The sequence below is a fragment of the Bufo bufo genome, chromosome 4 (genome assembly GCF_905171765.1).
Source record: "Bufo bufo chromosome 4, aBufBuf1.1, whole genome shotgun sequence".
Taxonomy (NCBI): domain Eukaryota; kingdom Metazoa; phylum Chordata; class Amphibia; order Anura; family Bufonidae; genus Bufo; species Bufo bufo.
This window is the reverse complement of record NC_053392.1, coordinates 169,214,131-169,241,824: the sequence shown is the minus strand read 5'-3', so window position 1 is coordinate 169,241,824 and position 27,694 is coordinate 169,214,131. Positions and strand designations below refer to the sequence as shown.

At 43.1% G+C, this 27,694-nt stretch overlaps 2 protein-coding genes across 2 annotated transcripts in view; one reads left to right on the top strand and one right to left on the bottom strand.

Moving 5' to 3' along the window:
- MED12L (mediator complex subunit 12L) overlaps window positions 1–27,694 on the bottom strand; it is a 692,480-nt gene that overhangs the window by 318,894 nt on the left and 345,892 nt on the right. The window lies entirely within an intron of this gene.
- On the top strand, window positions 13,204–14,461 carry LOC120997810 (P2Y purinoceptor 13-like). Its single transcript, XM_040428101.1, is given in 2 exon segments — window positions 13,204–13,978; window positions 13,981–14,461. Coding segments are annotated over 2 exon segments (990 nt in total). The 5' UTR covers window positions 13,204–13,242; the 3' UTR covers window positions 14,235–14,461.

The window sequence follows — 27,694 nt, the reverse complement described above, 5'->3', positions numbered from 1 at the left end:
GATTCCTAACCTTTAACAATGATACTTCAAGGACATTAAGACTTTTCCTAAACTATTTCTGTAAGTAATTAACCTATGAAGACTGAAAATAAATCGCATTATTCATTTTTTATATAACTCTTGTTGAATCCTGGTGATGAGTCCTCCGGGTGTTCTTTACTCCAAATAAGCATACACTAGATTTGGAGAGGATTACCAAATTAGGTTGATATATTTTTCATACATAAATATAATACAATTGGAGACATATTACATGTGGGCTGGCCTCTGCACTCCACCGATGCGTTCCATCGACCTGAAGTCACGGACTTCCGATCTCGGCCGAGCCCCGACACCTCCCCAAATTCCCTTAATCCCCACATTAGCCTACGACAGGCACGTCCTTGGTTTTTATTAGTCATATTAGAATATAAATAGCTATGTTACTTAGTAATAAATTATGCTAGCCACACAAAAACGAGCATGCGTTCCACTGTGAAAAGCATGTTCCCCGAAACCGGAAGTGACGTAATCCCCCCATCCCGCCTCCCGACATGCATGTTTCAAGCTGGCACACACTACACAGAGGTATATAAAACCCATATATTTGACACATCCTTATATACTTATGATTGTATTGTATATGTACTGTATATTGACTGCTCCTGAGGAAGGGGGTACTTGCTAAGTAACACCCAAAACGCGTTGAGCCTTGATACCAATAAAGGGAATTTTCCAGAAGTGCCTTCCGTGGTGACTGAGGTTCTTCCTGAGATTCTACAAGCGATCCTGGCACGGGAGTTAAGCCTATGGGTGTCTTGAGCTTATCCCATAAACTATCTCCTCAGTGAAGTGAGTCACTCATATATATATTTACTTTTATATATTCTTTTATACACCGATTGGTTTTATATTGTTATGCTTCGGACACCATCCTTTGGTATTTTACCTTTTCTTGCACCTTATCTTACTCTCAAAAACTAAATCTAGGTGATTGGTGCCCTCGCTGTGGCTTGGTTTTTTCAATTTTTTTCTGTCCTTTACTATATGCAGCAGTTCCTGCTGCATATTTACCCACCACTGGCAGCCTCCCACCATTTTCTTTAACACTTGATGTTCCTATCTCCGCGCCCTGCAGTTATTCTAAGACCTTTTTGGATTCCATCCAAAAGAGTCTGCGACTAACACTCCTTTTTTGGGGGGGTTTATTCCTCTTCTCTCTCCCTCTACACGGGAGACTTATAGGCCATACATGCTCCTCTGGAATTTTGAGAAGAAAGGAATGCAAATGAGCTCTTAACAAGTAGTGATGAGCGGCATAGGCAATATTTCAATTCGCAATATTTTGCTATTTTTTTGCCGAATATTCGCCATAAATTAGCAAATTCGAGAATTCGTGATCTCCAGTCATTGTTTACTTGATTGCGAAAATCGGAAATGTAATAAATTTGCTTTAGAATATTTAACACTATTCACGAGTAAATAGCACTATATTCGAAATATTCACAAATTCTCGAAGTGGCGATATTCGCAATTAAAATTTGCGATTCGAATATTTGCGCTCAACACTTTTAACAAGCTCTGCCTCTTATGCCACCAGATGTAAGGCAGCTATCTTATAAGTCAATGTTCGACCCTTTAAATAGTACTCCCCGCTCTGCAATGCTGAGGGACAATCACCCCAACACAGCTGTCTGCTGGCTTATTTAAAGGGGTTCTCGGGGAAAGATAAAAATTAAAATACTGAGAAAAAATGTGTTCTTATAAATAGACTCTTAAATGTCTTTAATTATTTATAATGGCTCCATTAGTCTAGAGAACAATCAGTCAAGTAGCTAAAATGGCGGCTCTTGGATTTATGATCATAAAATCCATCCTTCTCGTGACAGGACGGCCGGCCGGTGTGAGAAAGCAAAACACAGAGCCCTATGTAAAGTATGACGTTATCAGCACGATAAAGCTGTATATTATGTGCAGATGACGGCTGAGATAACTGCTCCGCTGTGTCACTGTGCTTCAGAAAAGGAGTTTCTTCATCCTGTACTGGCAGGCTGAGGTGTTTTCTAAAGTCGCTCCTCTCCAACAGCAGCATGTCTGCTCCTCATTCCTACCCTTCAGTCTCCGAGTATGGGATGAGGTAAACTCCTTTCTGAGACACATCAGAGCCGTCATCTGCACATAATATACAGCTTCACAGTGCTGAGAACGGCAGACTTTACATAGGGCTCTGTGCTTTTGTGCTCTGCTTTCTCACAACGGCTGTCCTGCAGTGTCGCGAGAAGGATGGATTTTATGATCATAAATCCAAGAGCCGCCATTTTAGCTACTTGACTGATCTTTCTCTAGACTAAAAGGAGTCACTATAAATATTTAAAGACATTTAAGAGTTTATTTATTAGAACATGTCTTTTCTGTATTTTCATTTTTATCTGTCCCGGAGAACCCCTTTAATATCCAAGTCATGTCTTAAGGCCTATTTAAAGGGTAGGATAGCTGCCTTACATCTGGTGGCATTAGAAGCAGAGCTTGTTAGGATCTCATTTGGATCCCTTTCTTCCCAGATTTCCAGAGGAGCATGTATGGCCTACAAGTCTCCTCACGCTGATTAAGGGGCTCTCTCACCAAGATGAGATAGAACTCCCCAAATCCCGACTTAGGCCTCTCACGCAGTTAAGCCAGTACTCTCTGATATGGGGCAATCACCCTGAAACAGCTGTCTGCCAATGATCTGGTGGCTTATTTAATATCCAAGTCATGTCTCAAGGTCTGTTTTAAGGGTTGAACATTGACTTATAGGATATCTGTCTTACATCTTGTGGCATTAGAGGCAGAGCTTGTTAAGAGCTAATTTTCTTCCCTTTCTACACTCTTCTAGTGACATCTTCTGAAATCAACCATGTGAAATAAGAAGCCAGATGACCTCCTGGATAGTAACTATAAGCAAGTGAGTCATTTCACTTCCAGCATTAGCACTATACAGTATAAATAACGCAGGAGTGGAGTGCTGCCATTTGAATTAGCCTCTCAGAAAATGATGCCAAACTATCATAAGCATGTTCAATGGTCAATCAATGGCTTAGTAACAATATATATATAGTAACATACAGTATATATAGTATTCAAGGGAGGATATCTGCTGCTTTCAGTCCTTGTTTTCCAGTGATTGGTTTCCTTCCGTCTGTGTACCGTTCAGCAGTACGCTGGCTCCATCCTGTCCACATTGCTTAATGATTCTTTATTCTTAGTTTGTTCTTCTCGTTTTGTTTTATTTACTCAATTATTTATCTATTTATTTATTTTGCAAACCTCAAACAGGAAACAGAAAATCCCATAATGCATAGACGTAAAAAAAAAATTGACGCCTTCTTGCAGCCTGTTGTTGTTGGTGTTAAATCATTTCTGAAAGGATTGTCACCAGTCCATTTCAATTATGTACAGTTTATATGTGTTAGTTCATTCCTGGTTCTCATTACTTTGACTTCTGTCGTCCAGTTTAGTGACTAAATCATTCCGAGGTTTAGTAGTGTGATGCCTTTTCTGGGGTTCAGTGATTTGGTGGCCTAGTCAGTTTCTATTGCTTGGCTGTTCAATGCCCCATTCTTCTCCTCATGTCCAGAGGTTTGTTGCTTCCAGTCTCTAATTGCCAATGTTTTTTTTGATAAATTGTTCAAGCAAATGAATAAATATTTAAAATGTAGCCTTATCGGTGTACTGTATTTGTCACATGTTAGACATTGGAGGTTAAATATAAATCCATAATTTTAGACACTTAGCCTTACGTAGGGCAAATAGATGTAGCTCTTTTAAAGACTCTAGCAGGATCTAGTAAGATCTAGAGATAGCAATTGCTCAGCACATTTATATTGCCTAGGCTGATGAGCATTTAGAAATGGCCTGCCAAGAGCTTACAGATCAAGATAAGGTTAACCCTTGCAGTACTGTGACAATGGCTCTAATTCACAGAATGGAAGCTGGCGTCTGTACGCACGGGAAGAAGGGAGCCATGCTATTGTAACACTTGGCTTACCGTGGAAATTATGAACAGGTAAAAGTCTAATAAATAAAAGTCTGCCATAAAGATGAGTAATTCCTCTGACAGTCACATATCTTAGAGAGATAACTATAAATTACCAGTGGGAAAGAATTATATTCAGTTAGGAAAGAAACAGCACTGCTCTGGCAAAACCAATAGAAGCAAGTATTAATAGGCTTCCTCTATCATTTATAATGTTCCTCAACTCTCAAACTAGAAAAGCACGAAGCATCTGACATAGTGGTTGTATATTGTATATGTGCAGTTTCTAGGTGTGATGCCATTCATTACCTATGGGATGTATTGCCTTGATACACAGGTCTTGAGAAAGGTTTCTATGTAGTCGAAGCATTAGCCATAAATGTCTTCTTTCAGAGAAAGACTAAATAAAATGTCATGAGTATGGTCGATTTCCTATGGCCCCACAGTAGACAATTTGTTTTTCATGGTAACTCCCTAAACTGTACTGGAAAAATAGAATGCAGAATCTGGTTCTACACTCCTCAACACAGAATTTGCTATGCAAGAAGGAAAAGTCGTGGACTTATGGAAATCACAGGATCGACAGACATGTTAATGATATGTAAAAGATTAATAAAAAATCTCCATTCAAGCTTCCATTGACTTTTTGCTGTGCATGATAGCCTTTGACAGTGGTGGAGTGAGGTCAGTGGAACACCTGTATCTGGACGTCAGGCTTGTGGCTCAATGTTTTGCCCAGTGTTGTGCAAACACATTCTTCTAGATGCCAATTTCACTTGCAGTACAGAATGGATCACTATGTGCCATTCTTCTAATCAGACCATCTGTCTGTGCAGATGTTCGCCTCTGTGCCCCTCTTGCTGTCATTCCATTTCCTTGTTGTTCTCCTAATCACTGGTAAATGCAACACTGAATAGTGCTGACATCTGATCCTACGCACGAGTGCTAAACCAAGATCTCTCAGTTCAAGGATTCTGTCCCTCTCATTTTTTTTTCGACAAGTAGACATAACTAGCATGTTGATCAACAGGAGGCATCAAACAATCATCCTACACAACTTGATCTGATCTTTGAAGTTTCATGTGGCTAAAAATCTTTGTTTTCAATCTGGCTTTTATGCCCCTCCCACATGCCACGGATTAGAGCTAGGTGCTTGAAAATTCAATCATCTGCAGATCTTAGTGACACTTCCTCGATTTGCATAACCTTATGGCTTGTCCATCTTGGTGCTACAATTTCAGTGTTGAGGAGTGTAATTTTGACCTACAACGAGAATGTGCTAGACACCATGATGTACTGGAATCTGAATCCATAGTGAATGGCAAGCCAGTAGTACACACTAAAATACAACCATGCAAAGACTAAATAATATCTGCACACAACTACTCAATATTACTGTACCTCTACATACTGATATAACACCATCACACGATAACCACATATGTATTACCACTTATTGTAGTTGAATATAAAAACAGTATACAAGGGCAAGGATACCACCATATAGTGACAATATAGTGGTCTGTTGGCATCACAGTGCAGACTCTAAAAGAAAAATACAATACTCATCCAATATAAAGACAAAATATGCAATTATATCGGATAACTCACAGCTGAGCATTTCTCTAATGGAGGTCCTTCTATCTCCATTACATCTGGTCAGACCTCCATGAAGACTTCTTCCAGCCATGGCTCGTCTTTGCACAGGTTACTACAGACACCACTGGTTCCTTTCCACCCTCCAAAGCAGCACAAACTCCTCATACTGCTTCATACCCCCTACCGTCTCTATGAGTTGTGCAGCATATGCCCCAATATGCAGGAGTATACTGTACTGTATCATATAAAGCAGCACTGTGAGGGGGATATCTTCAGTATGACACAAGCTTTTCATGCAAACATTTAACTCTTCTATATTGCGGACATTTACCAAACTTTTTTTATATTTACTGTACGCGGCCACCATTGTCACTTTCCTTTTTGCTGAGCCACTGCTGCATGGGGGACACACAGAAGATGATTGTCCCGATTGAGTGATATGGACTGGAGGAAACTACAACTAGGAAACTAAAAAAAGAAATAAAAATGATTGCGCAAGATGGATCTTCATAAATGTCTTAGTTTCTTCCTTGCAGAAAAGTGTTATTTTCTGGAAATATTTACTGTATGGAAAGTGTATGCATATCTGATCAATGACTTCCATTTTGTTGATGCAAATAAACCCAAAACACCACAAACCATATCCAGGTAAGGCTACTTTCACATTAGCGTTTTTCTTTTCCGGTATTGAGTTCCGTCCTAGGGGCTCTATACCGGAAAATAACTGATCAGTTTTATCCCCATGCATTCTGAATAGAGAGTAATCCGTTCAGGGTGCATCAGGATGTCTTCAGTTCAGTCATTTTGACTTATCAGGCAAAAGAGAAAACCGCAGCATGCTACGGTTTTATCTCCGGCGAAAAAAACGGAAGACTTGCCTGAATGCCGGATCCAGCATTTTTTTCCATAGGAATGTATTAGTGCCGGATCCGGCATTCAAAATACCGGAATGCCGGATCCGTCCTAAAAATGAGAAAAAAATAAATACCGGATCCGTTTTCCCGGATGACACCGGAAAAACGGATCCCGTATTGCAATGCATGTTTCAGACTGATCAGGCATTTTTCAGATTGATTAGGATCCTGATTAGTCTGAAAAATGCCTGATCAGTAAGAAAAAATGACATGCGTTTGCATACAGTTTGCCTGATCAGGCAGGCAGTTCAGGCAACTGAACTGCCTGCCGGAATCAAACAACGCAAGTGAGAAAGTACCCTAAGGCTACTTTCACACTAGCGTTGTTTTAATCCGGCGTTCAATTCCGACACCGGAACTGCCCACCGGATCCGGAAAAACGTGTGAAAACGGATTACATTTGAATCCTGATCAGGATTTTGATCACAAAAAAACGGATCCGCCATTTATGTACTTTAACTTTTTTTTCACATTTTTCGGGTTTAACATGCAAAAGCCGGATCCGGTTTGACTGAACACACGGCGTTAATGCAAGTCAATGGGAAAAAGACCGGATCCGGCGTTCAGTCAAAGTGTTCAGGATTTTTGGCCGGAGGTAAAAATACAACATGCTACGGTTTTCTGAAAAGCCTGATCAGTCAAAAAGACTGAACTGAAGACAACCTGATGCATCCTGAACGGATTACTCTCCATTCAGAATGCATGGGGATAAAACTGATCAGTTCTTTTCCGGATTTGAGCCCCTAGGACGGAACTCAGCGCTGGAAAAGAAAAACGCTAGTGTGAAAGTACCCTAAGCAAGAAGCATTAGCTTTTAAGCAAGCACCGGATCATCTTGTAACACAGGCAATTATGTACAGTATATGTTTTTAAGGTGTCTTTGGTTCAGTTAAGAGGCTTTTAAAGGATTCAATGAGAAAAATCCTCCCTGTTACACATGTAGAGCTGTGAAAGGAAGACATCCCAACCTGCAAAAACTCATTTTAGGGAGGTACACTTCTCATTTCAGGGAGGTTTTCTTTTTTTTTCTTTCACAAACTTTTTATTACATTTTCCAGACATATGCAGTATCTGCACACTTTGCTCTATGGTGTGGAGGACTGGGCTCATTACCCTGCCCCAAATTATCATATTTATATATATGATTAAAGGGATTCTGTCACCACCTATAAGCCCTGTGAGCTAAACATCTGCTCATGTCCAGGGTAGCATTCTGATTTCTAAGGTGGCCTTATAAAAGCTATTTGTGGCTTTATTCTGCGGAAAAACAGGTTTTACTAACCTGTCAATCACTGAATTAAGGTGCCCAAGCAGGGGAGGTCTGTGGATGCATGGTGCCCGGCCACACGCATCGCCGTTCGTGCCCAGCGCCGCCTTCTACTCCTCAGTGCCCCCTCTCCCTCCCTCCCCCTCCTCCCACTTTGAGATCCCGCGCGTGCGCACAGGCTCAGCCTGATGCGCCGTTGCGGACTGCTGGCATCGGCTTCTTCTTGCACTGTGCGCACGCGCCGAGAAGGGGACACTGCTACAGGTTGCCAGAAAGGTTTACTGCGAGTAAACTAGAGATGGGAAGTTCGGATCTTTCACATGAATCGGTTCATTCGCTGAGCTGACAAGAAGCAAGTGAACCGAAGCTTAGGTTGCGCAATGCGCATGCGCGGATGCTTCGATTCACTTGCTGACTCGCTGAGTCAGGAAGTTTATTCTTTATAACCCTGTGTGTAATTATCTACCCCACTGGTAGGAAAAAAACAAGCATGCAGGGGGTGTGAATTTAACACTGGGGTAAATAATATAATTAAAATGGAGGGTTAAATGTGTAAATGTATTTAAAAAAAATACATCTCTCTCAATAGTTATATAGCTACTGAATGAGACAGAAGAAGGGATGCCTTTAACATATATATCTCCTTGAGAAGCCAATTTGACCCTATAGGGTTAATTCAACCTGTAATCTAAGCTGTGTGTCCTGTCACTTCTCTTATCTCTCTGCTCTGCTATCCGTAAACCTTTCCGGGATATTTTGTTTCACATGCGGGTGTCAGGGAGCCGCTATCTAATAGCGGGAGACTCCCTGAACGTCCGGGAGACTTGAGATCCCTGGAAAGGTGAAGAAGCATTCAGAGAGCACAGACAGGACAACAGCATCCATAGCCTGACCTGTACTTGGCCTCATCAGATTTAAAGGGAAACTGAGAAATACCAACTATAGGATGGGAAATGTTATAATGTTATTCCGCCTCTCTGAAAACACACCACAGACGCAGAGAGAAGACAAAGAAGAACTTACTAAAGTGCTAAACTGCTGGTAGGAAGAACTCTGAGGGAGATTTATGAGAACTGGTGCAAAGGAAAACTGGCTTAGTTGCCCATAGCAACCAATCAGATTCCACCTTTCATTGTTCAGAGCTCCTTTGGAAAATGAAAGGTGGAAAACAATTGGTTGCTAGGGGCAACTAAGCCAGTTTTCCTTTACACTAGTTTTAATAAATCTCCACCTTTATTCTGTCTGATGTGTGATCCATGGCCTGCCTTATCCTTCTGCAGTACCCCAGACCTGAGGTATCTGCAAATTGTTTATGTATTAATATTCATATTACGTTTTATGTATCTGTCATATGCTTCTGGAATAATAAGGTATGGTTGGCATTAGGAATTTAATTCCTCCCCTCTTAGTGGGAGTGGGCTGGTCCTGCTTCCTGCCAGGAAGGGGAGTTCTAGAGAGTTCCAGAGCTTGGAAAGCCTTGAGTGAGAGAGAACATCCATCTGCTCCAGCACCAAGGGCCTTCAGAACCAGAGATCCAACTTGTCTGTGAGGACCACTTCTCCAGGGAGACTGCACGGTCCCAGGTCACAGAAGTTCTGTAAGCTACAGCGTTTGCAGACAGCATAGTGATCAGCACTACAGATATAGAGACTCCACTGCAGGTGAGGGGTTTACAAGTTAACACACCCATCATCACAGTTCAAGACAGGCATACTCAAAATGCAGTTCACAAGTGGACACCTATGGCCACAAGTGTCATCTTATTGCTTTTAGTGAAAGGAAATCAGGAGAAAGAGAAGGACTACTCTAGAGTGCTATTGTCTGCCACCTTGCCTGCCACAATACCTCATCATCTGGGGATAGAGACATTGCCCTTTGTAGACAACAGCTGGATATACTGTAACTCATCCTTTGCACTCAGTATACAAAAATGTTTGATGTTCTACGCCTGCCTTTTCACTGCACCAAATTCCAGAGAGAAACAGCCTGAGAAACCTATCCTTTTGGTCTAATATTGTAATCATTTACATATATCATAATTACATTCATACATACAATGTTTGATTCAATTCCAGCAACTCCCTCTTGGTGCATTATTTTTTTGTCAATGAGTGTATATAATTTGGTGTAGTGCCACACACACAGACTGAATATTTTTTGTATTGCTAAACTGATTGTATCAACATGTGACCTGAACATTTAAATGGTGCTGCCATATAAAACAATGTAACAACACAATTATATTTGGCTATAAGCAAGTAAGGCATTCCTTAGGGTAAATTAGGGAACTTGTTTATGACTTCCTATATCACACCAAAATGGCACAGCAAAGTAACAGACATATAACTGGGCACAATGCCCATTCTCCGTGCACATACAATTCATCAAAGTCCCTTGGGTCTCTTACTTTGCTGTGCTATCGTGATTTTATTCCATAACAACATTTTTTTTATGGGATTATTGACTATCTCCCCTGCGTCTGGTTTACTTGAGACCTTATTTCTATAATTCTCTCCTAAATATTGCTGATGTCCATAGACTGACTACAGGATGCATTAAACAAACCCTGTGGTGTGCTAATGGATCTGACAAGACACAATTACTGTAACAAACATATACTAGTGAAGGCAGGAAAAGGATAAAAGCATGAAATCAAGAGGTATTAACAGTAAGATATGAAAATATAATAATATTACGTACAGGAAGAGCAACATGATCTGGGTGAGGATGATGAAACCTTATGGTTGGAATAACAAAGGGAAATAAACTCTAAAAAAAATAATACTTGGTGAAATCTATAGACCCCTAACATCACAGAGGAGACAGAAGTTACAGTAGGTTGTAAAACCAAATAGAGCGGGCTGCACAGGATGGTATGGTGGTCATGAGAGGTTTTAACTTCCCAGATATTGACTGGTGTCTTGGTTCTGCCTCAACTGCAAAGGGGAGAAGATTCGTCAACTTGCTGCAGGACTACTCTATGGGCCAGTTTGTAGAAGCTCCCACTAGGGGCGATGCTTTGAAAAATATGAATCTGAGGGGTCAGCTGTAGCCTTTGAAATTTACAGAGATCTGTACAAAAAGAAATAAACTCTGTAAAAATACAAAATAATTAGCAGGTGCTGAAAGAGAGCAAAACAAATCCCCAAAAATTACTTCGATATATAAATGCTAAAAAACAAAGGTCAGAGCAGGTAGCTCCCCTAAATAACAGTAAAGAGGGGTCACTGACGATAAGGAAAAGGAAGACAACTAAAAAATAAGAAGAGAATGGAGCTGATATCAGTGGTGCCAGGGCTGTTACTACATCCAGTAATATACTCAACTGGCTAACTGTATATATGGTCCAAGCTACGATAAAAAATGTAAATGTGAACAAGGCTCCAGGTCCAAATTGATTACACCTTAGAGTTATTAAAGAACTCAATTCAGTTATTGCTGTGCCCCTGTTCATAATTTTTAGAGATTCTCTAGGGAATGGTACAGTGCCATAAGTGACTGGCACAAGGCAAATGTGGTGCCCATATTAAAAAAAAATCTCTAGGTCCTCCACAGGTAATTATATACACAGTAAGCTTAACTTATGTTATGGGGAAAATATTTGAAGGACTCTTAAGTTACTATATACAGAAGTATGTGACTATTAATAATTTCATAAGTTAGAACCAGCACGGGTTTACCAAGGACAGAAGTTGTCTGACTAACCTGATTTATTTTTATGAGGAGGTGAGTAGTAGCCTGGACAGAGGGACAGCTATGGATGTTGTGTTCTTGGATTTTACAAAGACTTTTGATACTGTCCCTCATAGACGTTTAATAGGTAAAATAAAGTCTATAGGCTTAGAAAGTATAATCTGTAATTGTATTTAAAACTGGCTGAAGGACTTTGTCCAAGGAGTTGTGGTCAATGATTCCTATTCAGAATGGTCCCGGGTTATAAGTGGTGTACCCCAAGGTTCATTGCTGGGTCGCCTATTATTAAATTTATTTATTAATAATATTGATGATGGGATTAATAGCACCATTTCTATTTTTGCAGTTGACACCAAGCTTTGTAGTACTGTGCCGTCAATGGAAGATGTCCAAAAACTCAAAGCTGACTTGGACACTCTGAGTGTTTTGACATCAACTTGGCAAATGAGGTTCAATATGGATAAATGTAAAGTGATGCATCTGGGTAGTAGTAATCTATGTGCATTATGTGTCCAAGGGGATGTAATACTGGGAGAGTCACTTGTAGAGAAGTACTTGGGTGTACTTGTAGATCATAGATTAAATAACAGCATACAATGTCAATCCACTGCTTCTAAGGCTACCAGCATACTGTTATAAAGCTTTGGTGTGGTATAATCTGGAATATGCAGTTCAGTTCTGGGCACCAGTCCACAGAAAGGATGTCCTGGAGCTGAAAAAAGTACAAAGGAGAGCAACTAAACTAATAAGGGGCATGGAGGGTATTATTTATGAGGAAAGATTAAAAACAATTACATTTTTTAGTCTCAGTGGGACATGATTAACCTATACAAATACAGAAATGGGCCATACAGAAATGGGCCATACAAAAAATATGGTGAAAAGCGGTTTCATGTAAAATCCCTTAAAAAAAAGGGGGCGCTGCCTCCATTTAGAGAAGAAAAAGTTCAGTCTACAAAGGCGTCAAGGCTTCTTTACTGTAATAACTGTGAATCTGTGGAATAGTCTACCTCAGAATGTGGTCACAGCAGGACCAGTGGGCAGTTTCAAATACAGCTTAGATGAATTCTTAAAAGTAAATGACATTAATGCTTATGAAAATGTGTAGAAATCTGGGTCTCACTCCTCTTTTTCTAAAATTCGTGTCCCCACCTATCGCTTGCCTGAACTTGATGGACTTATGACTTCTTTCAACCGTATTAACTACATAACTATCTTGAAAGTATAGAACATGTATGAATGTATAGAATAAAAGTCAGATCCAAGTCAAATACAGTACATTGGTAAGAGACAGCAGCATCATGATGTCCACTGGCATTGAAAGCCACACGATAGCACTAGTTACACTACATGTAAATATATAATAGTTACATTGAAATGGACCTCAAATGGGATAGAACATTCCTGGGCCCAGAAAGGAGTTTAGCTATATTTGACATAACCATAAACTTTGAGTGGAGCAGCAGGGTAATTGTCATCTGCCACTCCATTCAAACTCCTCCTACCCATGGTCTTGCTGTCGGGACAGAGATGCCTCATTCTGGTAATCTACGAGTGTCCCAGTGGTTGGACCCCACCAAGCTACTCATTATAATCAACCTAGTGACTAGGTAAAAATTGCTTCTAATTTAATATTGTCCCACAAATAGGGATTCAGGTGTTGGGATGTATGTACACAGTAAAGTCTACAATAATATATTTTCTTTATTTTACAGCCATGAACACAGAAGCACTCAACACCAACAATGACTCAAAGTCTGTAAACTGTCCTCTCGATGTCTCAGTCACACATATTGTCTTCCTTATTCTATACACTATTCTTTCTAGGACTAATAATGAATTCCCTGTCTGCCTGGGTTTTCTTTCAAGTGCCAAGCAAAAGTGTTTTTATTGTTTATCTTAAAAACACTGTAGTGGCGGACATCATAATGACCCTGATGTTACCTTTCAAGATTATCACAGATTCTGGCATAGGACCATGGCAGCTGAAAGTTTTTGTTTGTCGCTTTTCTGCAGTCATATTTTATATAACTATGTACATAAATATAATACTACTTGGGCTCATTGGACTGGACCGTTTTCTAAAGATTGTAAGACCATTTGGCCAGAACTGGATGGACAATGTGACCCAAGCAAAGAACATTTCAGCTGCAGTCTGGATAGTCATCTTCTTACTATCACTACCAAATACAATTCTGAGAAGTAAAAAAGTAACCCCACAAAGTACTCTAAGTTGTACCTATCTAAAGACACCACTCGGGATTAAGTGGCATGAAGCTGTAAACTACATCTGTATGATCATTTTTTTGGTTTGTCTTCATTTCCATCACCCTTTGTTATGCAATAATTAGCAGAAGGTCTTTGATTCCTACATTAAATCCAAGAGTAAAGGCAAAGCATCAAGAAAGAAGGCAGGATTTAAAGTTTTTGTTGTGGTTGCTGTATTTTTCCTGTGTTTTGCCCCCTTCCACTTCCTGAAGTTGCCATATACATTCAGTCAGTTGGAATCATATAAGACTGCAGGATGGAAAACTTGCTGTATGTAGCTAAAGAAACCACTCTGTGGATTACAGCCACCAATGTGTTAATGGACCCAATTATCTACGTCATGCTTTGCGAGCCTTTTAGAAAGCTGGTACCTGGATTTAACAGCTCGAACAATTCCAGCTCAAAAGCAAATATAAAAAGTGATATAATTAAAAATCAAATATTCATGGACAACAGACATCGCCCCTCCACCACAAAGAAGTATGAGGATATGTTGTAGCATTTTCAACTAAGCAAGTCTACCCAGTTATGCAAATGTGACTTGTAAATACCATTTTGGTTATCTTGCACTAATGCTTTTCATAGTTAATCATTTAGATTTATAAGGAACATATATAAGGAACATACATAAAAATACTGTAAAATCTGTATTACACTGACCACTTTTTCGGCAGATAATCGCTAACGAGCATTCATGCTCATCTGCCAGTGTAATACTGCCGCCTATTGCCTGATGAACGAGTTGACACGTTAAAAAATTATTGTTTACCGGCGGCAGATCTTGGTGTCTAATCACGATCTGCCACCGGCAAACCACTACACAGCATGGGGAGGAGCGATGACATAGTGACAGTCTCCTCCGCTAGCGAGCAGGTGATTGCCGGGAGGGAACGCTTACCACCTGACAATTGTCTGCCGCATCAAGCTGTGTAATAACAGCCTTAAATGGTGGCAGATATCACTAAATGTAAATGAAGTTTATACAAACAAGGCAAGGATGATGGTGGTTTCACTTTACACTTCTGTTCTCCAGTCAATTCTAGGTTTTATAAGGCTTTAAACAACCTCACAATTGCCCTTTTATTGCTTAGTAGTATTGTATGCAGAGAAGTTCTGCACTGCCGGATTACCGGATATAGTGATGAGGGTGAGATTGTGACATCATCGTAATATGGGATTCTTCACCAACAGCTACGTTTCTTTCCCTTTCTGGAATGAATGAAACTGTTCTTAGGTTTCACTTTTCATCTCTTTTTACCACAGTTTTGTCCTTCACAACCCCATGAACAACCTCTGTTCCTTCTACTCCATATTCACTATGACCTTCCACCACTTGGCATTGAAAGATGTTACTCAACTATCCTAGTCATTAATGTGTCAAAGTGCATCCCTCAGGACCTCAACCTGGCCCCTTCACTGCCCTAAATAGAGTGGCACCCAATAGATAAAAGAATGAAGCCAACCAGGGCCCCTTTGCGCACCTAGGCTGCAAAAAAGTGTCACACATGTGGTAACACCGTACTTTTTCAATTTTTTTATACAAAGTTGTCAATTTACAGAGATATTTCTCTCACCCAGCATGGGTATATGTACAAATACACCCCAAAACACATTGCCCTACTTCTTCTGAGTACGGCGATACCACATGTGTGACACTTTTTTGCAGCCTAGGTGCATAAAGGGGCTGAAAGTCCAATGAGTACCTTTAGGCTTTACAGGGTTGCTCACAATTGAGCCCCGCCCAAAATGCCAGAACAGTAAACACTGTTCTAAAATGGGGTCATTTGGGGGGTATTTATACTGCCCTGGTATTTTAGGGGCCCTAAAGCGTGAGAAGAAGTCTGGAATCCAAATGCCTAAAAATGCCCTCCTAAAAGGTACTCATTGGAATTTGGGCCCCTTTGCGCACCTAGGCTGCAAAAAAGTGTCACACATGTGGTATCGCCGTACTCAGGAGAAGTAGGGCAATGTGGTTTGGGGTGTATTTTTACATATACCCATGCTGGGTGAGAGAAATATCTCTGTAAATTGACAACTTTGTATAAAAAAAGGGGCCCAAATTCCAATGAGTACCTTTAAGATTGAGTACGGCGATACCACATGTGTGACACTTTTTTGCAACCTAGGTGCGTAAAGGGGCCGAAAGTCCAACGAGTACCTTTAGGCTTTACAGGGTTGCTCACAATTTAGCCCCGCCAAAAATGCCAGAACAGTAAACACACCCCACAAATGACCCCATTTCGGAAAGTAGACACCCCAAGGTATTCACTGAGGGGCATAGTGAGTCCGTGGGAGATTTAAATTTTTTTTGCCAGAAGTTAGCAGACATGGAAACTTTATTTATTTATTTTTTTCCTCAGAAAGTGTCATTTTCCGCTAACTTGTGAAAAAAAATTAAATCATACATGAACTCACCATGCCCCTCCGCGAATACTTTGGGGTGTCTTCTTTCTAAAATGGGGTCATTTGTGGGGTATTTATACTATCCTGGCATTCTAGCACCTCAAGAAACATGACAGGTGCTCAGAAAGTCAGAGCTGATTCAAAATGCGGAAATTCACATTTTTGTACCATAGTTTGTAAACGCTATAACTTTTGCGCAAACCAATAAATATACACTTATTGGATTTTTTTTTAATCAAAGACATGTAGCACAATAAATTCTGACACAAACTTGTATAGAAATGTAATTATATTTGACCAATTTTACCAGAAATAGTTAAAAATACACTTTTTTGAGAAAATTGCAATCTATTTTGATTAATATCAGAAAAACTAAAAATGTCAGCAGCAATGAAATACCACCAAATGAAAGCTCTATTAGTGAGAAGAAAAGGAGGTAAAATTCATTTGGGTGGTAAGTTGTATGACCGAGCAATAAACCGTGAAAATAGTGTAGTGCAGAATTGTAAAAAGTGGTCTGGTCATTAAGGGGGTTTAAGCTATGGGGGCTGAAGTGGTTAAAACTATCTGACTGTACAGCCATAGCTGTTTTTTCATAAGTCTAAAATAACTTAAATTACTGCAAATGTTATATTCTAACATAGAAAGGTTCCTTCACCAGGAGGGTGACAGCAAAAATGCACCTTTAAAACTTTAGATGTGTTTATTCTGCCGTTTCTTTCGTCCAGGAATGATCTTCCTACTGCATCGTTAGTTGCCAAAAGTGTGTGGGGGTGGGGGAGCACTATGTAAACCTGACCTAAAAGCTATGGAAGAGATTTGTCTAAAGTAGTGCAAAGGAAAATGTGGAGTTGTGGCCCACATCAGATTTTGTCTCCAAATTCTATAAGTCCATTGGAAATTAAATCTGAAATCTGCTTCGTGGCACTACTTTTGGTATCTCTGCCTGTGGGTGTTTGGTACTTAGGCTCTACATACAGTTTTCCAAAATAACCGAAACCAAGACTACTTCAAGGGATTAACCAAGAGTCAGAGAGACTTCCCAGACTGGCTGACCCTCAGTGGAGATAAAACTTACCTGGTCCCTGCCACTGGGTTCAATGTCTAACGCTCACAGGCCGGGTCTTCGTCTTCCTGCTGCGCTGAGATCAAAATCTTTCAACAGTGGAACACATGATCACTGCAGCCAATCACAGACCACAGCATTGCACAAATAATAGACAAAAGGACGGCACTCACCGCTGATGAGCTGAAACAGATTCTTTTATTCCTGGTAGAGAGCAGACAATATACAAAACGTGCTCCAGCTGAGTTTAGGCGACGGCCGTTTCGCACCTCAGTGCTTCGTCTGGTCCCAGACCACAGCATTGACCTGCTCCCCTTGTGTCATGACAACTGGTCAAGTGACACAAGGTGAGCAGATCACCACTGCATCCTGTGATTGGCTGCAGCTGTCATGTGTCTTCCGCCATCGACGCATGTGGAGAGGAAGAGACATTACACATCGAATCCAGCAGGTCAGCTACTCTGGGAGGTCTGTCAGATTCTTGATTAACCCCGTTAAAGCCTTCTTGTCGGGTATCTTATGAGAATATTTAGTATTGTGTCTGTAAAAGAGTTCCCTATTTTATTATTAGAGTTTATCTACACTACAACATGGTTACATGTGTTATTGTATGTCCACCAACATCCACAACCCTACAACCATGGGTGAGTTACATATGGAAGACAGATCACTTTCCAATTAAAGGGGTTATCCCATGACTAATGTAAAAAATGAAAATCAGACATCATATAGTACATGACAGTCTCTTTCTAATAAAGCTAGAACCGGCCCTGTACCTCACATGGATCCAGAGATCTCCCCACTCATTTCTCTGCTAGATTTATATCAGGCTGGCAGCTCAAGGGGAGTGTATTTTCTGCTGCAGCTAAGGGGGCGTGTCCAAGCTCTCCCTATCACAGCTCAGGAGGCGTGTCCATGCTCTCCGTATCACAGCTCAGGAGGCAGTTGAAGGATGGAACTGAGCATGTACGGCCTTCTCAGTGAGCGGGACAAAGAAATAAGAAAACAAACAGCAGGTGGTGTTATACAGATACATTTTATTGAATATCTAAGTGACTATGCAAAATTTTCAATTACATGTAATTAAAAAAGTATTCCGATCCAACTGCAGGTTTGAAAACTGTAGAATAATTTTCGTGGGACAACCCCTTTAATATTTTTTTTGGTGTCCTCCGTTATGAAGATAACTCTCCAGTTGTTATCTCCTACCATTCTCATCTTTCCCTGTTTTTTTTTTATTAAAAGGGGTTATCCAGTGGGATAACATATGAAGCACAATGGGTTAAAGAGGACCTTTCACCGTATTTTATTAATTGAGATAAGTACCTGTACTTGTGGGGTACCCTGCCTGTTTTGTTAAAATAGCGCTCCTACGCCACGCTGTGCCCACTGGTATTTTCCCCGCTCAGTATGTTAATACTGAGCATCGGAGCAATGGGAAGGAGACGCAGTCTTTGTCTGTGGGCATTTCCTTCTCCCCTAGCTGTAGCACTGTCCAATCGCAGTGCAGAGCGTCACAGCCAGGGAGAAAAAAGCCTGTGGTGCAATGTAGATTTCATAGTATTTTGTATACTGGTTTATCAGGAAAAACTAGCAATTGAAGTAAACAGGACGTGGAAATGAAGATTATATTATGTGTCAGTGGGGTGTGTTATCAATTCTAGAACTTTTTTTTTCTTTTACCAATAGTATGTGTGGTAGTATGGTAGCATGCACTGCAAAGATTCTCCATAGAACAGGTACATAGTAATAGAAATTGCTGTGATTAAAAAACATCTTATACATCGCAAAGGAAGATCTATTACTATAATTAGAGATGAGCAAATCAAAGTTGACGAAGTGGAACTCGATCCAAATTTCAGGAAAAATTCGATACGCACAGAATCCGAATTTCCTTACGCTTCGTCACATTTTTTCCTAAAATGGCTGCTGCACGTGTTAGGACATGGAGCAAGGAACTGGGAACGAGGGATCACCCACAATGCCATGCATGCAGCCAATCAGCAGCCAGTCCCTGTGATGTCACAGTCCTATAAATAGCCTAAGCCAATTTGGATTCTGCCATTTTCCAGTGTACTTAGTACAGGGAGAGAGGTCAGCAGGCGCTAGGGACAGTGGTAGAAAAGCTTGAAAAAAATTGGAAAACTTTTATTTTGCTGTATAGAAGTGTAGGGAAAGGATAGGGAGGAATCATTCCACAGCATTTATGTAGAACAGGGTTCAGTAAGGAAGTTTACAGCCTGGGTAATAGGAACAATCCTACTACACCTTGCTGCACTGTCTGCGGATCCAAATTGCCATTATACAGCTCTGTAGTTCCAGCTAACCGTTCTTGTTATTGGGGTGCAAGTGCTGTTTGATACAGGCATTAACAGGGTTTATTACAAGGAAATATTTCTACGTCTCATTTGACCTTTTGCGGTGCAGTTATATATCCTAAAGTATTTTTTGGCGTGTATTAGTGGGGGAAAAAAGGGCTTATTAGCCGTTATGTGGTGAAGTGAGAAAATTACAGCCCTTTTTGGCGTGTATTAGTGGCAAAAAAATATATATTATTTGCCATTTAGCGGTGCAGTTATATTTTCTAAAGCCTTTTGTGGAGTGCATAAGTGGAAAAAGTAAGGGCCTATTTGCCATTCAGCGATGTAGTTATATGTTCTAAAGCCCTTTTTGGCATGTATTAGTGTCAAAAAAATATATATTATTTGCCATTTAGCGGTGCAGTTATATGTTCTAAAGCCCTTTTTGGCATGTATTAGTGGGAAAAAAGGGCTTATTAGCCGTTGTGTGGTGAAGTGAGAAAATTACAGCCCTTTTTGGAGTGTATTAGTGGCAAAAAAATATATATTTGCCGTTCAGTGGTGCAGTTATATGTTCTAAAGCCCTTTTTGGTGTGTATTAGTGGAAAAACAATATATATTATTTGCCGTTCAGAGGTGCAGTTATATGTTCTAAAGCCCTTTTTAGAGTGTATTAGTGGCACAAAAAAGTATTTGCCGTTGTGTGGTGAAGTGAGAAAATTACAGCCCTTTTGGCATTTATTAGTGGCAAAAAATATATATATTTGCCGTTCAGTGGTGCAGTTATATAAGCCCTTTTTGGTGTGTATTAGTGGCAAAAAAAATACCGTATTTTTCGTCCTATAAGACGCACTTTCCCCCCCCAAAAGTGGGGAGAAAATAGCAGTGCGTCTTATGGGGCAAATGCTGCTGATTTTGCTGAATTTTCAATGATACACCTGCCGCGATGCCGCAGGGCAGGTGTATCAGCTGTGAGGGAGGAGGGGCTGGGGGCCGGCATCTGCTTTTATAATGACAGCGGGGCCCGTGCAGTGACTGTATTCTACTACACGGGCCCCGCTCACTGTATAATCGTATCTGTAATAGTTAATTATGTATATACCGGTAATCGCATAATCAGCGCCTGTATTACTTACAACTACAAGCGCTCGGTAGGTAGCAGAGAGGAGGGAGGAGGCAGGCCGGGAGGACGGGCGCTGGCAGCGTGAGTCACTACTTCACGCGCCTGCGCCGCCCACTTTATGAATGAAGCAGGCGGCGTGGGCGCATGACGTAGTGACTCACGCTGCCAGCGCCCGTCCTCCCGGCCTGCCCCCTCCCTCCTCTCTGCTACCTACCAAGTGCTTGTAGTTGTAAGTAATACAGGCGCTGATTATGCGATTACCGGTATATACATAATTAACTATTACAGATATGATTAAACAGTGAGCGGGGCCCGTGTAGTAGAATACAGTCACTGCACGGGCCCCGCTGTCATTATCAAAGCAGATGCGACCCCCACCCCCTGTATTGAGGGTCATTCACTACAGGGACGCTGTTATGGAGGGGATCTGTGGATGACACATAGCATAAGATGCTATATATGTGTCATCCACAGATCCCCCCCATAACTGTCATACACAGATCCCCATAACAGTGCCATCCAGAGACCCCAATAAGAGCCACCCACAGATCCCCCATAAGTGTCACCCACAGATCCCTCATAAGTGTCACCCACAGATCCCCCATAAGTGTCACCCACAGATCCCCCATAACAGTGCGTCACCCACAGATCCCCCATAACAGTGTGTCACCCACAGATCCCCCATAACAGTGCGTCACCCACAGATCCCCCATAACAGTGCGTCACCCACAGATCCCCCATAACAGTTCGCCATCCACAGATCCCCCATAACAGTGCACCATCCACAGACCACAATTAGTTCAAAACCCACCAAAAGCACACCTATTGGTTCAAAATATATATTTTTTTTTTTCCGCCTTAAAAACCTAGGTGCATCTTATGGGCCGGTGCGTCTTATAGGGCGAAAAATACGGTATATATTATTTGCAGTTTAGCGGTGCAGTTATATGTTCTAAAGCCCTTTTTGGTGTGTTTTAGTGGCAAAAAAAATACACTCACCTAAAGAATTATTAGGAACACCTGTTCTATTTTTCATTAATGCAATTATCTAGTCAACCAATCACATGGCAGTTGCTTCAATGCATTTAGGGATGTGGTCCTGGTCAAGACAATCTCCTGAACTCCAAACTGAATGTCAGAATGGGAAAGAAAGGTGATTTAAGCAATTTTGAGCGTGGCATGGTTGTTGGTGCCAGACGGGCCGGTCTGAGTATTTCACAATCTGCTCAGTTACTGGGATTTTCACGCACAACCATTTCTAGGGTTTACAAAGAGTGGTGTGAAAAGGGAAAAACATCCAGTATGCGGCAGTCCTGTGGACAAAAATGCCTTGTGGATGCTAGAGGTCAGAGGAGAATGGGCCGACTGATTCAAGCTGATAGAAGAGCAACGTTGACTGAAATAACCACTCGTTACAACCGAGGTATGCAGCAAAGCATTTGTGAAACCACAACACGCACAACTTTGAGGCAGATGGGCTACAACAGCAGAAGACCCCACCGGGTACCACTCATCTCCACTACAAATAGGAAAAAGAGGCTACAATTTGCACGAGCTCACCAAAATTGGACTGTTGAAGACTGGAAAAATGTTGCCTGGTCTGATGAGTCTCGATTTCTGTTGAGACATTCAAATGGTAGAGTCTGAATTTGGCGTAAACAGAATGAGAACATGTATCCATCCTCTGATGGCTACTTCCAGCAGGATAATGCACCATGTCACAAAGCTCGAATCATTTCAAATTGGTTTCTTGAACATGACAATGAGTTCACTGTACTAAAATGGCCCCCACAGTCACCAGATCTCAACCCAATAGAGCATCTTTGGGATGTGGTGGAACGGGAGCTTCGTGCCCTGGATGTGCATCCCTCAAATCTCCATCAACTGCAAGATGCTATCCTATCAATATGGGCCAACATTTCTAAAGAATGCTATCAGCACCTTGTGGAATCAATGCCACGTAGAATTAAGGCAGTTCTGAAGGCAAAAGGGGGTCCAACACCGTATTAGTATGGTGTTCCTAATAATTCTTTAGGTGAGTGCATATTTGCAGTTCAGCGGTGCAGTTATATGTTCTAAAGCCTTTTGTGGCGTATATAAGTGGAAAAAAATAAGGGCCTATTTGTCGTTCAGCAGTGCAGTTATATGTTCTAAAGACTTTTTTGTGGTGTTTCAATTTTCTTTTTATTTATTTATTTGATCAAACAGTATGTCAGACAGAGAAGTGCCAGGCCCTGCACAGGGGAGTGGCAGAGGCCTACATTTTTCTGGTGCAGGCACAGGTCGCAGCAGAGTTAGGGGGCGTGGCAGCAGGAGTCGCAGCGGTCCTTGAATGGTTGACTCGGTCATTTACTTCGTCTCACTTTGTCCCGAGTGACATCAGACACCCCCAGCCAAGAGTTGGTGGGTTCGCCATGCCCGGGGAGCAGGCGCTGTGCCCTCACCTGTCCTCAACCTGCTTCTGTCCTTTTCTGTTCCCTCAACCAGAGAAGTATTAAATGCTGTTGGCTCAGCTCCACTATGCAGCGAGTACGAGCTACTAGAGGACAGTCAGCAGCTACTGGCCAGCCAAGATGTGGAGGAGACATCCGCTGCTTCCTCCGGTAGGCGGGCAAGTAGTGATGAGGATAGTGGCATGGGAGCTGGTGTTGCAAGCGGTCAGGCTCCTGACCCAGAGACCGTTGAGGAGGACATCAGTGACATGCAGTATTTGCTGATCATGATGTAGCTGATCACACTTGGGAGCCGGGTGATGAAGGGACTTCATCATCATCGGGAGAAGAGGGTGGCAGCTTGCCCGTGAGGCAGCGTTGGAGCCAGCAAGTCGATAGCATGGCCGGGAGTCAGCAGGAGCCTACCTGCCCGGAAAGTAGTCGTGCAGGGGTTCACGGAAGCAGTGGCGGTAGCAGTCAGTCAGTACTGAGTGTTAGGGGTAAAATCACCTACTCGGCAGTGTGGCAGTTTGTTGTTAAACCACCGGAGGAGGTGAACATGGCCATTTGTAGAATCTGTGAGCAGAAGGTGAAGCGTGGCCAGGGTGCCAATTTTGGCACCACGGCCCTGCGTCAACATATGCAGCATCACCATAAAGTGGCCTGGGAGAACTGTGGCTCTGATGTGGTGGTCCAGCCTGCCGCAGCAACCGCTGCATCACCATGTGGCACACATCCGATTTCAGGCAGTCAAGGCTCCACCACCTCAGCCGAAGGGAGCTGTTTGTCCTTCCTATCATCTGCTGGTCCTGATGCTCCTGCTCCTCCTCCTACTCCTCGTCAGTCATTCCGTCAGCAATCGATCACCGAAGTGATTGCCAAGAGACAACAGTATGCGTGCACTCATCCAATGGCGCAGAAGCTGAATGTGCTCCTGGCCAAGTTGCTGGTGCTGCAGTCCCTCCCATTCCAAGTGGTGGACTCTGCACCTTTCAGAGAACTGATGGCCTGTGCCGAGCCGAGGGGGAGAGTCCCAAGCCGTCATTTCTTTGCCAAAAAGGCAGTACCAGCACACGTATGTAGAACAGAAGATTGGCCAGTCCTTGAGCCTGTCGGTGTCTGCCAAAGTGCATGGCAGAGCCGAAGTGTGGAGCTTTGACTACGGTCAGGGACAATACATGTCCTTTACGGCCCACTGGGTGAATGTGGTTCCTGCATAGCCACACCAGCAACTTGGCTAGGTGACGCTGCTTCTGCCTCCACTTTCTCATGCCGTTGGTCCTGCGACAATGTCCGCCTCTACCTCCTCATCCACCACCGTGTCTTCAGCCTCTACGGCAGGGACAATTCACAGTGCCCCTACAGCATACGAAATGTGCAGGGCATGGCGGTGTCACGTTGTTCTGCACCTCTTTTGCCTGGGCGAATGGAGTCACACAGGGGAGAAACTGCTCCGTGTCCTTCCTCATCAAGAAATTAAATCCTGGCTTTCTCTGCGACAACTCAAAATCGGAACCATGGTGACCGACAACGGGAAGAACATGGTGTCGGCGCTGCATCAAGGAGGGCTGAGCCATGTGCCCTGCATGAAACATGTGTTCAATCTGGTTGTCAAGCGGTTCCTTGAGTCTTCCACCCACCTGCAAGACATCCTAAAAATGGCCAGGAAACTTTGCATGCACTTTAGCCACTCATACACCTCAAGCACACCTCCTTGAGCAGCAGCGGCAAAACGGCACGCTCCAACATAGGCTGATATGTGACGTTTCCACCCATTGGAATTCCCCCCTCCATATGTTTGACCGAATATACGAACAGAGAAAGGCCATAAACGATTTCTTGATGATCCAAGCGGACAGGAGTACTCTGCTGTGTAACTTTGATGTCAGCCAGTAGCAGCTCATGCGTGACACCTGCCGTTTTCTCAGGCCCTTTAAGGAGGCCACGTTATTTGTCAGTCGCCAGGACTACGGGATGAACAACGTAATTTCATTTCTTCATGTCCTGGAACAGATGCTGGTAAATCCACTGGTCAGTGGACTAGAGACGCGGCGCCTAGATCTCTAGGCCACATGAGCCCTGTGGGGGCTGAACTGGAGGAGGAGTACACTGGAGCACAAGCAATGTGTAGCGAAATGGGTGGTTTTTCTACACATATGACAGGACTGGAGACGTGGCGACTACATTTCAAGGCCACATGAGCCCTGTGGGGGCTGAACCAGAGGAAGAGGACATTCGAGCACAAGCAATGTGTCGAGAAATGGATGGTTTTTCTACACAGGAGGAGGAGCAGGAGCTGCCAGAGTAGCTACGGGGCGATGAGGAAGACGAGGCAGATGACACAGACACACCGTGGCAGTATGCAGTGGAGATGGAGGTAGGGAGTTCCTCCGAGTCACTTGCACAAATGACCCAATACATGCACACTTGCTTTGGTAGTAACAGCCAAATTGTCACCATTCGGCAGAGGGATGACTTCTGGCTCTCCACCTTGTTGGACCCTTTCTACCGGTCCAAAATGGGGGCCTTTTTTTACACCCGCGGAGAGGGAGGACAAACTGAACTACTATAGAGACATCCTATGTAGTCAGTTGTCCGGTGCCTATCTGCGCCATCATTCATCCTCTCGCAGGTCTGAACGGCGGGGCCCTCTGCGCTCACGTTCCTCTGCCATGGCTGCTGTGGCAGGGTGGGGGGGGGTAGGAGCAATTCCAGCTCCATCAACAGCAACTTGAGTCTAGAGTCGCTGATGAGCAACTTTCCTCACCCACCTAGTGAAGAATCTACTCACCAGCAGCAGCTAGACCTGGAGCAGGACCTGAACCAGCAGGTGGAGGCATACTTGGGAAGCATCCTGCCACCCCACATTGAAGATCCGCTGGACTACTGGGCAGCCAATCTGGATTTGTCGCCTCAACTGGCAGAGTTTGCCCTGGAAAAGCTGTCCTGCCCGGCCAGTAGTGTGTCATCAGAGCGGGTGTTTAGTGTGGCTGTGGCCATAGTTACCCTAAGAAGAACTCGCCTGTCAAGATGAATCAGGCGTGGATCAGCCAGGATTTCCACCCACCAATGCCTGATGCATCAGACTAGATCATCCATGGTGCCACACCAACACTTTGACAAAAAAGACCGGTTTCTTCTGGCTACCTGCCACAGCTACTATTCTGATGCTGCCACCCGCCTGATTCCACACATCTGATGCCAAGTGCTCCTTCTTTCACCCACCATCTTCAGCTGGTACTGGTATTGCCACCCACCTCCCCACTCTGTCCCCGGGTCACTCTGTGGTCTCCTGATGCTGCTGCCACCTCCACACTATGTCACCTTGCCACTCTGTGGTCTCCTGATGCTGCTGCCACCTCCACACTATGTCACCTTGCCACTCTGTGGTCTCCTGATCCTGCTGCCACCTCAACACTATGTCACCTTGCCACTCTGTGGTCTCCTGATGCTGCTGCCACCTCAACACTATGTCACCTTGCCAATTTGTGGCCTTCTGATGCTGCTGCTGCCACCTCCACACTCTGTCATTGTGCCACCCTGTGGCCTCCTGATGCTGCTACCACCTCCACTCTGTAATTGTGCCACCTTGTGGCCTCCTCCTGTTGCTGCTGTCACCTCCACACTGTCATTGTGCCACTCTGTAGCCTCCTGGTGCTGCCGCCGCCTCCACAATGTCATTGTGCCACTCTGTGGCCTCCTCCTGATGCGGCTTCCAACTCCACACTCTGCCATTGGGCCACTCTGTGGTCTCTTCATGCTGCTTCCACCTCACCACTATGTCATAGGGCCACTCTGTGGACTTCTCATGCTGTTCCCACCCTCCCCACTTCATGAGTAGGCCCCTATTTTGCCTTTCAGCCTGGCTGGCATCATCATTTATTTGACCATTCTTCTGATCTGTCAGAAGGAAGGAAAAATGAGAGGCACAACGGATCCTGTCTATGTAACAGCTGTAAGGCCTGCATGACATGGTCCCTATTTTGCATCAGAATTGGCTTATGATTTGGTAACCAAAAGCAGGAGTGGGTACAAAACACAGAAGACATGCAAATATTCCATTCACATGTCATCTCCGTTTTGGATCCACTCCTGTTTTTTTTTGGCTTTAGCAATACTGATGGATTACTGACTAGAGATATCCCAAATAGTTCGCCGGCGAATAGTTCCCGGCGAACATAGCTTGTTCACGTTCGCCGCGGCAGGCGAACATATGCGATGTTCGGTCCGCCCCCTATACATCATCATTGAGTAAACTTTGACCCTGTACCTCACAGTCAGCAGACACATTCCAGCCAATCAGCAGCAGACCCTCCCACCTCCTGAACAGCATCCATTTTAGATTCATTCGGAAGCTGCCTTCTCAGTGAGAGGAGGGACCGTGCTGCTGCTGCTGATTCAATAGGGAAAGCGTTAGCTAGGGCAGTGCTCTGTGTCCACAGACTCATCTGCTGTAAGGACAGCGTCCTGACAGCACCCCAAAAAGCCCTTTTCAGGGCTGGTAAATCAGTCTGCCTTTTTTTTTATTTATATACATATATATATTGCAGTTGCCTACCCGTGTGTGAGAGGCTGCAGGCTCAGTCACAGACAGTACTGTGTGCACACCATTCATACAGGTGTGACAGAAAATAC